This window comes from Armigeres subalbatus, chromosome 1 (genome assembly GCF_024139115.2).
Source record: "Armigeres subalbatus isolate Guangzhou_Male chromosome 1, GZ_Asu_2, whole genome shotgun sequence".
NCBI classification, from domain to species: Eukaryota; Metazoa; Arthropoda; class Insecta; order Diptera; family Culicidae; genus Armigeres; species Armigeres subalbatus.
The window spans coordinates 67,396,016-67,409,119 of NC_085139.1; the positions used below are offsets into that span (position 1 = coordinate 67,396,016).

At 41.5% G+C, this 13,104-nt stretch overlaps 1 protein-coding gene across 1 annotated transcript in view; it reads left to right on the forward strand.

The window, feature by feature from the left end:
* LOC134226600 (elongation of very long chain fatty acids protein 7) overlaps positions 1–13,104 on the forward strand; it is a 164,894-nt gene that overhangs the window by 103,118 nt on the left and 48,672 nt on the right. The window contains exon 2 of the mRNA XM_062707475.1: positions 11,566–11,636. Within this exon, the coding sequence (XP_062563459.1) occupies positions 11,576–11,636 (61 nt within the window). The 5' untranslated portion in view covers positions 11,566–11,575. The remainder of the gene's footprint in view (positions 1–11,565; positions 11,637–13,104) is intronic.

The window sequence follows — 13,104 nt, forward strand, 5'->3', positions numbered from 1 at the left end:
ACCCCAGAATCGTTTCAGGGCGGTAACTAAGATCTCATCATTTTACTTTATTGACAACTAAGTTGAAACCCGTTTGTGCCATTTTCCGATAGTTCCCGTTGCTCATTTGCTAATTTGATTAGCATATTCCGCTAGTACATAGTTCGGGTGCTAATGGGAACAGAGTTGTAGCCATGCAGACTTTGAACGGCTGATGAATGGAGGAAAGTTTGGGAAAATCTGGAACCGCATTTGGGCAAAGTACGCAATGATGACTGGAGGTTTTTGACGTAGGACTTACGTCTTTCTTTACTATACTGGGTGTCATTTAGATTTTTGGAAATCGAGAGCGTTACGCTGGAAGGGAAGATTTTGAACGTTTCTATCGCCTTTATCTTTCGATGGATTTTTAAGAATTATATATCAATCGACTTGGACACTCTCCACCATTTTACCTATTTTATTGAAACTTAAGATTATTAACGATCAGCTACTGAGAATTTCAATTCTTGTCAAAGCCAGTCAAAATTTCATATGTAACCAATCCCGTGCATTCCTAACACGGACATCAGAATGCGGTATGTCACGGTATGTTCGGGTCTACCGGAAGATTTTCTTTGTGTATAAAAGAAGCAGTGCCTGCCGTGTGCGAGTCATTACAATTTGTGACAGCAGCGCGTACTGACGTGCTTTTTGCTCCCGCATTTTTCGTTTCGTTCGTTCGTTCGTTCGCTGTGTTTACCTACACAGCGACAGCATACAGTCACCAGCGGTAGAACTGCCGGTGGGTGGGTCTGCGAATATGCATAAAAGCAGTGGGCGCATTTTTTTGTCATTCTGTGCTTGATGATGGTCGGATGCAGTGGTGTCGGTTGCGATGGATGCAATCGCCCATCGCATCGCTCGGGGTTCATGGCTACAGGCCGATGATGGCTGTGGCAGCGAGGGCAGCGGTGGTGGATGAGGAAGAATAAAGTTAGAGAGATTTGGTCTGCTCATCCAGGTGATGGGTTTCATAATCCATATGATCCCGGGATGGGTATGAGTCATGTCATATGACTGACCATATGTAGTTGTGCTTGGTACTGAACCACACGTACATTGAAACATGGTTATACTATAACAGTTCTGATTCCCTAGAAAATAAGTACGCTGATGAAAATAAAAATTCGATTAAAATAATTACTTTCATTTATTTGCAAAAGGCATTAGCAATTAAAGATGCACAATCAGCAATAGTGTTAATATCCATTTTAGATTAGAAAATTTTGCTGTCTTACATGTAAATGTTTTAAAAAAGTCCGTAAACAATAATTTCCAGAAGAATATTTAAATAAACTTTATCTTATTTTTTGTTTTTCATTTTCTGAGAAATTGTATTATTAAACTTGACGTAGACTCGGAGTTTGGGATCAACATATCTAATAATTTTTCGTTGACGTATTAGCAGTACCTCCTCTATTTTAGTAGGGTTACTGCTCCTTGACTTGTTTCTTATTGTTGTGATTTTTTTCAGCAGTAAGCACGCATGTTAGCAAAAAGAAGCATCGAAATTGGTGCTGTATTTCTTTGTTTGGAAAACGGGACAGTTCCCCTAAAATAGCACATTTTGCCCAAGTCTGGAAGTCTTATAAATAAAATTTTTAAACTTCAAATACTATCATCAATAAGAAATCTATAGATGCCCTACATTTGCTTGAGTAAAAAAGGGCTTAATAATTAGAAACAAAGCAATTCTAATTATGTATTTAATTATTGGAGTGGAGATATATCAGCTTCCACACTGATATTCTTCCCTCCCCCTTCATACGGGAGCTTGGCAGAAGGAAGGTCGTGCGATATGTGCCATCACAAATATTGCCCTCCGCTCGCTTTCAAATGGACTTCTATAAAAACATTCTTCATGCCTGCCGTATCCTAACGGAACTATCAATTCTATACTTTCGCCTCTAATGCTATCATGAACATGTACGTCCAAGTTTGGAAGATGATATTAGCATTTCCATATCATTTAATTATTAGTTTTATTTCCAGAAGTTTTGAATAAACAAATTGCTAATAATTCTACACTGCATGGAAGTTGTCGTTTCCAATATTAATACCTATAATTATAGGTGATTAATTATATATGATTAATCAAACTCTATAGATCCAAAAGTTAAAAGTAAAATTAAATTTAAATTAAATTAAATTGAATTTGAATTAAATTGAATTAAATTAAAATTAAATGTAAATATGTTACGTTTATACAAGTCCTACGTCTACTCGCGGTTATGTTGAAAACATTACCCATTGCTCGTTTTTGTGATGGTCAAAGTTCTTCAACAGCGTCGCTATTGCTAAATGTGTCTTACTACGGCACAGCTGCTCTATTTGGAAAGAAACTTAACAAATCAAAATGTGAATTTATTTTATTGAACATTTGAAAGTAGTACACTTCAAGAATTTTTGTTACAAATTATTTGTAGGTAATATCTCGGTGAACTACACGCCAATCTATAAAACAAGTTTTTTTTTGGGAATGAATGTTTGTTCATGAAATTTGTAAACAATACTAACTTTACCACTCCAAAAATCTTTGGGTAAGCCCAAACTGCTACGGCATTGCATATTCACAAGCGATCAAAACATGCGAAATTCCAATCGTAACCCCGCACGACATATTTCCATGTCCAATTGGTTGTGAACATTAGATTTATATGCATCGTTTTCGAGCTCCGGACAGGTTTCATCTCGGTTCATATCAACCGCTATCTTTAGTGGACTCGTTATCTTCCTTTCTTTATTATCTTTCTTCCAAAGTCTTCCGTAGATAGCGTAAACAAGCAAGTGGGTGCCGCTGACCTTAGAGTAGCACAGTTCGGGCCATGGAATGTAATTTTATAGATCATCAAAGTTTGCGGAATTTTGGTGGCTATTGGTTTTAACGAGCTTGCGAATTGATGATCGATAAATGTTTATAGTTTTTAGCAGCTGTAAGCGACTTAATATTCCACAATTTGAGAATGAAACTTGTGGTTTGTTGTCAAATAAAGCAGTTGTGTATAACGAAGATATGAATTCCAATTGATTTTTATTTAAAAATCAGAACTTTGTTTTATGCAGCTCGCTTCACTTGTTCAGAAAACCGACAGATTTCCTTTTACAATTATCAAATGCAAAAGGGAAACAAATTAGTCGAATGAACTAAGTTTTATCATCGTTTTGGTTGTCACATCTTTTGGAATTTTGTGTGCCACGCAGTCACTTGGGATGAACATGAATAAATCATGAAAAAATGTGAACACAACGAAATGTGCGAAATTTCCAAGGTATCTTCGTGCTTTGTTTTTTCCCAAAGCAGATCTTTTCCTCCAGATCTCTCCAGATCAAGAATTCCTACGAACAATGGATTGTTATTGGTCATTTAAAATCAATCATCGATTTCTCGCACACGCAAAATGTAATGAAAGGAAGAATTTAGGATGGAATACGCGTAGGGTTTCTTGTATTTATTCTGTATTATATTCATTGCTTAACATCTTTAAGCATTATCTGTAGATATGTCACATTATAAGCTAATTTCAGACTATCCATTTGAATTTCGAAAGGCCCGAAAAGATGTTCACGTTGTTGTACCTCTCGTTTTATGAACTTGAAGAAGGCGATCTTTTTGTAGATTTGTTCACAATTTCCCTTCAAGAACTTTGGTATAGTCGAGCCCCATTGCATACAATCATTTCGACGCGTGGATTAAAGCTCAAGTAAGTGTCACCCAGGTCACGTGTTACGGATACCTTCTTCAATGGCACTCCGTTGGCTAAATACGTTGATTCAACAGGATATATTTGGCGCTAAATGCTGATGTGCTTTCTTTTCTGCACATTGAGTGAGAGTGAGGCCATTATCAGCAGACCATCGAGTAATGTTATCGATCGTCTGCTACACTCGGAAGGTATGATGTTCTGTCGCATTTCATATCGTCTACTATTTGGAATAGTGAGTCGTTAAAAAAAAATTAAGTACAGCAGGGATTACGGGACTTCGGCAAACGCTTTGGACACGTTTTCGTAGACCGTTTTGGCAAACGCCCATGATGGGAATGTTTACCGTGGATAATCAAATTTCGACATGGACGCTTCAATTCGTATGGGAAATTTTCTGAAATATTTCATCGAGATGTTTCGTCAAGCTGGATCGGAAAGACTAATACTTTTAGTTTGTTTTAGTATAGTTACATTCTAATAAGACATGTTAAAACATTGCGACGAAATGATTAAAACACAGTCTGAGCTATGCAGTTAGAATTGTTTTAAATTATTCTTCCCGGTACTGTGTAATCAGATGTCCGAAGTTTGAATCTTTGTGTCCGAAATATGAACCCAATCCCGCCGATGTCCGAGGTTTGAATCAAACAGAAGCCGGACATTTTCATGAATTGCAAACATTCTTCGCAATATATTGCATATATAAAATACGTAGTTAAAAGATAAATACTATACTGAGTGATTGCAATGGTGATCTAAAATGTAAGTTGATTATGATTATTATGATAACATTATTGCATAATTGAAGCAGATATAGCTTGCTTACGATACTATAATGCTCTTCCATGAAATAAAAATCTATGAAATTTTGGCGAAATTGCTTTCATTGTTTATGTTTTCTATGAAAGTGAGAGAGATAAATGTATCGTACTGTAAATAAATCGTGACTTTGCTCAATGAAAATGAAAATCTCAGCACTGATCCGCATCGTCCCGAATAACGAATCCAATACCTTTCATAAGTTGTTCTTCGTTGGGTCCGGAATGCCCGTCACATAAAAAACCTGGTTGGCACAAGAACTAACTTCGAACTTCTTCGTAGGAGAGACAAGGTGCACAGGGATTCATCCGGAAATTTCTCCGCCGGAAGATCGTCCAGAAATTCCTCCGAAGGTTCCTCCAGGTAGAGGTGTGCGCCACCGCGTCCTCATTATTTTCCTTGGAAATTCCGAAGTTTCAGTGGAACTGCTGTAGATTTTTCCAATTGACCTTTTCCGTAAAAAATGTATCTCGTTTTATTGTCTCAGTCGATTCTTTTTAACATCACGTTAGAACCCTGGAGATTTTTTCGGGGAATTACCAATGATTTCCTTCAAAATTTAACACAATTTCTCGTTAGAAAATTTCGAATGGAAATTTCAAAAGATCTTCGTTGAAATCAAAAAAAAATATCGTAGAAATGGAGTTTCTGAACGCAGAAGAGTCTTTTGGCAGAAAGCCATTTTGCCGAAAACCACAACACAATAAACATTGGAGATGAATAAAGCGCTTATATAGGGGCCCTCCTTAGCCGTGCGGTAAGACGCGCGGCTACAAAGCAAGACCATGGCTGGGTTCGATTCCCGGTGCCGGTCTAGGCAATTTTCGGGTTGGAAATTGTCTCGACTTCCCTGGGCATAAAAGTATCATCGTGCTAGCCTCATGATATACGAATGCAAAAATGGTAACTTGGCTTAGAAACCTCGCAGTTAATAACTGTGGAAGTGCTCAATGAACACTAAGCTGCGAGGCGGCTTTGTCCCAGTGTGGGGATGTAATGCCAATAAGAAGAAGAAGAAGAAGAAGAAGAAGAAAGCGCTTATATCATCAAAAAAAGTCCTCTAAAGCTTATATATTTAAAATTGTTTGTTGGTAAGGCTGAAAGTTGTTTGGCCTAATATGTCGTTTGACCAAACAAACCATTTGGCTGAAGCCCATCTAGTCTAAAAATATTTTGTCGAGATTGGTCATTTGATCGATCAGCTCCTTTGGCTGAAAAACAAAAACAGACTGGCCGAATAGCTCAATTGACTGAAATGGTCGTGTGGCAGATAGCGTCATTTTGACAAGATGGTCATTCGGCCGAAAGTGTCGCTGAATTGGTCATTTTGCCAAAAGGCCGTTTAGCCGAATAGGTCATTTTGTAGAAAAATCCGTTTAGCCGAAATGGTTGTTTTGCTGAAAGGACATTTTCGAGCCAAAAGGGTCTTTCTGTCAAACGACGATTTCTACCAAACGGCATTTTCGGCCATATGATCTATTCGGTTAAATGACTTTTTCGGCCAAACGAACATTTTGAGCTGTTGGGGCCAAATGAACTGTTGGGGCAAACAACTTCTTGGTCAAATGACCAGTTCGACTGAATGGGCCTTTCAGATACTTGTCGACTGGCCTAATGTCATTTTCGGTCAAACCATTTTCGACCTAATACCTTTTCGGACTAATGGAATTTGGCAAGATGACTTTCGGCCTAACGTGTTATTCAACCAAGTGTCATTCGAAAAAATGGTTCTACGCCGAATAACTTTCGGCCAAACGATACGTGGGGTCATTTGGCCGAACAAACCTTTAGGCAAGAACCCCTCCAACCGAAAATTTTATTTAGCCGAAATGAACATACGACCAAAAACGTCCGAATGTCTATTTGTCCGAAAAATCTTTTGGCTAAAAAGGTTTTTTTTGGTCGACATTGGTCGTTTGGTCGTTTCTTGTAAAAACTTGAAACTATTTTTCGTAAAAAATATGAAGAATTTTTCATGGAAATTCGAAAAAAAATCACACGGAGATAACAAATAATTTTGCTTTGAAATTCCAAAGTGATTTCTTGGAAATTCCAAAGAATTCTCAAAACTTTAAAGTAGTTGTCATGGAAAATCCAAAAATAATTTCCAAATGAATATTTTGAAGAAGCTTAGAGAATTTTCGGGAGAAGTTCATCAGATTTTTGCAGATTTTTTTTAAAGAAACGAACGTGTAGAAATATCCACTCCGATTCACGCCGCCGCATGTTGAAATAGCTTTCGGCGTGACGCCGAGAACGCTGCCGCCACCGACCAAAATTCTGACAAACGCCGCCGCCGCCAATTTTCGGACCAGCGAACACCTATACTAGGAATTCCCCCGGAAGTTCCTCCAGGAATTTCTTCGGAAGTTTGCCCACGAATTCTTCCGGTTGTTACTCTAGGAATCCCTCCGGAAGTTCCTCCAGGAATTTCTCCGGAAGTTCTTCCAGGAATTCCTTCCGAAGTTCCTCCAGCAATTCCTTCGGAAGTTCCTCCAGGAATTCCTTAGGAAGTTCCTCCAGAAGTTCATTCGGAAGTTCCTCCAGGAATTCCTTCGGAAGTTCCTCCAGGAATTTCTTCGGAAGTTCTTCCAGCAATTCCTTCGGAAGTTCCTCCAGGAATTCCTCCGGAAGTTCCTCCAGGAGTTCATTCGGAAGTTCCTCCAGGAATTCCTTCGGAAGTTCATCCAGGAATTCCTTCGGAAGTTCCTCCAGGAATTCCTTCGGAAGTTCCTCCAGGAATTCCTTCGGAAGTTCCTCCAGGAATTCCTTCGGAAGTTCCTCCAGAAATTCCTTCGAAAGTTCCTCCAGGAATTCCACTGGAAGTTCCTCCAGGAATTTCACCGGAAGTTCCTTCGGAAGTTCCTCCAGGAATTCCTCCGGAAATTCCTCCAGAAATTCCTCCGGAAGTTCCTCAAGGAATTCCTCCGGAAGTTCCTCCAGGAATTCCTCCGGAAGTTCCTCCAGGAATTCCTCCGGAAGTTCCTCCAGGAATTCCTCCGGAAGCTCCTCCAGGAATTCCTCCGGAAGTTCCTCCAGAAATTCCTCCGGAAGTTCCTTCAGGAATTCCTCCGGAAGTTCCTCCAGGAATTCCTCCGGAAGTTCCTCCAGGAATTCCTCCGGAAGTTCCTCCAGTAATTCCTCCGGAAGTTCCTCCAGTAATTCCTCCGGAAGTTCCTCCAGGTATTCCGCCGGAAGTTCCTTCAGGAATTCCTCCGGAAGTTCCTCCAGGAATTCCTCCGGAAGTTCCTCCAGGAATTTCTCCGGAAGTTTCTTCAGGAATTCCTTCGGAAGTGTTTCAAGAAAGTCAAACTTTGAGCGCTGTGGTCAAACCCCTAACGAAGACCGATTGAGCTGAAATTTTCCATGCGGGCTTTCCATTCGGGAATTTCCTACAGGAATTTCTCCGGAAGTTTCTCCAGGAATTTTTCCGGAAGTTCCTACAGGAATTCCTCCGGAAGTTTCTCCAGGAATTCCCCCGCAAGTTTCTCCAGAAATTCCTCCGGAAGTTCCTCCAGGAATTCTCCGGAAGTTCCTCAAGTAATTCCTCCAGAAGTTCCTCCAGGAATTCCTCCGGAAGTTCCTCCAAGAATTCCTCCGGAAGTTCCTCAAGGAATTCCTCCAGAAGTTCCTCCAAGAATTCCTCCGGATGTTCCTTCGAAAGTTCCTCCAGGAATTCCTCCGGAAGTTCCTCCAGCAATTCCTCCGGAAGTTCTTCCAGGAATTCCTCCGGAAGTTCCTCCAGGAATTCCTCTGGAAGTTCCTCCAGGAATTCCTCCGGAAGTTCCTCCAGCAATTCCTCCGGAAGTTCCTCCAGCAATTCCTCCGGAAGTTCCTCCAGCAATTCCTCCGGAAGTTCATCCAGGAATTCCTCCGGAAGTTCCTCCAGGAATTCCTCCGGAAGTTGCTCCAGGAATTCCTCCGGAAGTTTCTCCAGGAATTCCTCCGGAAGTTCCTCCAGGAATTCCTTCGGAAGTTTCTCCTGGAATTCCTCCGGAAGTTCCTCCTTAAGTTCCTCCAGGAATTCCTCCTGAAGTTCCTCCAGGAATTCCTCCAGAAGTTCCTTCAGGAATTCCTCCGGAAGTTGCTCCCGAAATTCCTCCGGAAGTTGCTTCCGAAATTCCTCCGGAAGTTGCTCCCGAAATTGCTCCGGAAGTTGCTCCCGAAATTCCTCCAGAAGTTTCTCCCGAAATTCCTCCGGAAGTTGCTCCCGAAATTCCTCCGGAAGTTGCTCCCGAAATTCCTCCAGATGTTTCTCCCGAAATTCCTCCGGAAGTTGCTCTCGATATTCTTCCGGAAGTTGCTCCCGAAATTCCTCCGGAAGTTGCTCCCGAAATTCTTCCGGAAGTTGCTCCCGAAATTCCTCCGGAAATTGCTCCCGAAATTCCTCCTCAAGTTGCTCTCGAAATTCCTCTGGAAGTTGCTCCCGAAATTCCTCCAGAAGTTGCTACCAAAATTCCTCCAGAAGTTTCTCCCGAAATTCCTCCGGAAGTTGCTCCCGAAATTCCTCCGGAAGTTGCTCTCGAAATTCCTCCGGAAGTTGCTCCCGAAATTCCTCCGGAAGTTGCTCCCGAAATTTCTCCGGAAGTTGCTCCCGAAATTTCCCCGGAAGTTGCTCCCGAAATTCCTCCGGAAGTTGCTCCCGAAATACCTTCCGAAGTTGCTCCCGAAATTTCTCCGGAAGTTCCTCCAGGGATTCCTCCAGGAATTCCTCCGGAAGGTTCTCCAGGAATTCCTCCGGAAGTTCCCCCAGGAATTCCTCCGGAAGTTCCCCCAGGAATTCCTCCAGGAGTTCCTCCAGGAATTCCTGCGAAAATTCCTCCAGGAATTCCTGCGGTAGTTACTCCAGGAATTCCTTCGGAAATTCAACTCGATAATCGTTCTGAAATTTCACAAAACTCACCAAACTCACTCCCAGCCCCCTGGAATTCCTAAAAGGTTTCATGAAGCAATTTTTAAAGGATCTATTTAAGAAATTCTAGAAGGAAATCGCAATGGAGATTTTTGCAGATAGATTCTTGAACGGATGTTCCATGAAATGTGTGAACTAATGAACCACCTGGAGGAATTCTCAAATAAAATTCTGAAAACTATTGGAGAATTTTCAAAAAGAATTCAGGAGGAATTTCTAAAAAAAATCCCGTTGGATTTTAAAACAAATTTTACAAGCAAGTCTAAAATAATTTCTGATTGTAATACTGAAGGATTCATAGAAGAAAGCTCCATAGATGTTCTAGAATAATCTTTTTTAAATTCTTATAGAACATTTCCCAAGCAATTACAGAATATTCGCTATAAAGTCAGACTTAATCCAAGCAAATGTTTTTGGAATTCTATTTTTTTCCGGAAGTCTGAAAATTGCTTTCGTTTACCCACAAGCAACATAAATGATGTTCGTGTAAATCTACAATAGGATTGGAAATTGATTTCTTGGGCAAACTTTGGTCAGCATTTTTTTTTTTCAAAAATCAATTTAAGCTTTAAAGATTAGATCAGAACCTAAATCAGAACTCGTGGGTCAAATTTATCTTAAGAAACAAAAGTGAACCCCATTGCATGATTTGATGTTCCTTTTTCAGATTGCAAATTGGGACAGATGTCATTTTTTCCACTACTTTTCATAAGCACATGACCGAAATCGCTTTGTTCGACTGCATTAATGCTAAGCTGTCTTGCATAGCAAAAACCATCTAAACCCATGAAACCCCCCAAGTACCCAATGGGCATTGACAAATTACATCCAATCGTTCCCCACTGACTGCCGGCATCTCCGAATTTCATTCAGAAAAACATCGCACTTAACACCGCCGGCTGCTTGCCTACTGATCGTTCACGTCGTTCCTCGATGATCGTCGAAAGTAAAAGTTGACAAGTGAAGGACAAACCGCGCACTGCATTGCATAATTCGACGATTATTCGCATATTTCTCGTACGCATACACGCGCCCGGGGACTGTTTGCGGGGTCCGATGCGTTTGTCCCCTAACTGACTGCCCGGCTGCTACCGTGAGGTATCAGTAGTGCGGAGAGGTCTCTCCGACGACCGGCTACCGACCGAGTTGATATGCTAAATGGTAATAACAGCATTGTCGCAGAAGCCACGCCACGGTCGGTGTGTCGAGTGTTCGACACCGAAACGCGAGTGGTAAGACATCAGACGAAGAGGAGAGTGACCGCGAGAGATCGTGTGAACATCGCAGTGTGGTTATCGCGGATCCGGGCAAACGGAAAGGGGGCCAGACGGAAACCTTTCTTTTTGCCCGACGATTTGATCATGACCTACTAACGGAAAGTAGCTCCGCGCCGATCGAGAGTGATGAGTGCACCCGGCTTGGAGAGAAATTGTTGCTGGTGGTAATACCAGTAGCGAGAGAGACGAAGGAATGTACTTTGCCCTCGATCGACCGATCGATGATGGAGCGGTATGAATATGACGTAACAGAAACGACCGGAGACTATCTCAGTTTCGAACCAGATTGACTGAATTGCTAGAATGGAATTTGACCGTTTGAAATAGTCGTGCGGTGTCCAGTTGTGATGTTTATAAAATATCATGACGCGTGCTATTTAAAATATGCGGTACGATAATTTCGCAATTGCTGGAAAACCGGTGCAAGTGGCACCGAAGACACCGACGCGACAGTAGCCACCGATGCGGAAACGCATCCAACACCGGCAGCAGCGTGGAGGCGGCGGACCATTGATCGTTGTGCCGGTGGCCGAGGGTTTTGTGACTATGAACTAATGGCCGCCATTCCGGCATCAGTATCGCGATGGTGATCGATTGATTGATGGGTTTGTTTTCTTATAACGGTTATGTGCGAGGGGCTGGCGATATGTGGTTCGACACGGAGACGGCTTGTAAAACCCGCTGTGATTTATGTTAGGAGCAGTTTGTGTGCTGTTATGCCAATGTGCGATAATTTAGTAGTACATGGCTGTTGTTGCTTGTCGTACGATTTGTTTTGGTGATGATTTACTAACCGGTACTAATTTTCACACTTTTTTCCATTCATTTTCAGATCACACAAGATGGCGTTCATACTCACAGATATGTACGATTGGTACAGAGATCTAATGGACAATAAAAGCGGTAAGTTTGACCTTGAATTTGAATGTTTTAAGAGATGGGACAAGACTTTTAGTCTATGCAAGGATTCATACTAAGTCATTGGGTTAAATATCTCATTTCAAATATGAAAGCTTTGTTTTGGAAAGGGTTATTTCATCATTCAGTAGTACCAAACTTGGAAGATTTATTGTTTTCGTTTAAAATTGCTCTTGTAGGAGTTCGTTCATGTTTGAGCTTGGCCTCGTAGCAGTTTGTCTTGGTTGGAGGTTTCCCTTGAGTGAGTAAGTCTTGGCTGGAGCTAGACATGCGCTCGAATCATAATATTGTTGGCAGTCGCATAAATTATTATTTCATTGCTGGAAGATGCGATGAACAGCTACCCCAACCTGCTACACAGAGTTGAACCGATCGTCATGGGTTACTTTTGCTTTCAGCCCTGAACATACAATGATAATAATGAAACCTCCTGTCGAATTCCTGCTGTTATTCGAGTTTCGATCACAGAGAAAAACCTCAAACCCATTTCCAAAAACGTAGCTCAAAATTTCTGCGGAAGACTGTAAGATCAAACGCAGGACCGGGATGACTGATGGTCACTGACGAAAGGGGGTCGATTTCGATGAGAAAGATAGGAGCTTCCTAATAAGGATTGCTCATTTTTTCAACTTTTTTTTGTCGGACGGCTCCGTGGATTCGTATATAGTGGAGGGTGCAGGCGTTGAGAATTTGCGATTCACAGCTTAACATACAGTGTTTAAAAAACTATAGGTGTTCTATGGAACTTGAGGTACCCTTGCGTCCCATTGTCGAAAAAATAAGAATTAAAGGCAAATTCTGCCGGAAATCCTTACCGGAAATACTCAAGAAAATTTCACATAATTTCCTCTATGAATTTATTCGGAAATTCATCCAAGAATTGCTTGAAAATACCACGAGACTTTATTCCGGATAGGAGGTCATTTTTTTTATCCGAGAACTCGCCTAGCAATTCCTACGGAGTTTTTATCCCAATACTTCCATCAATTTCTCCTGAAATTCTTCCAAAATTTTCTTCAAAAAATACTTCGGAAATTCCCCCCGTAAGTCCTTTATTTGTTCCCTCTAATATTTCTCGCGACCATATCACAGATTTACAATCAAGCCCTGGAATCCGACATAATTGTCACCGTCGGTGTTTTGATTACAATCTTCCTGATTTGACGCGGCCTTTCGACGAAAACATAAGTACTTTACTCCCAATTAACGCTTCATCGGAACAAGAAATTGCCCTCGTCACATTGATGGTTGCTGCTGGATTGCATCAAATTAACTCCCTGCTTAAATCAAGGAGGCTCTTGAAAGGAGGTTTCTGGGCCTCTTGAAAGGAGGTTTCCGGGCCTCTTGAAAGGAGGCTTCCGGCCTCTTGAAAGGAGGCTTCCGGGCCTCTTGAAAGGAGGCTTCCGGGCCTCTTGAAAGGAGGCTTCCGGGCCTCTTGAAAAAAGGCTTCCGG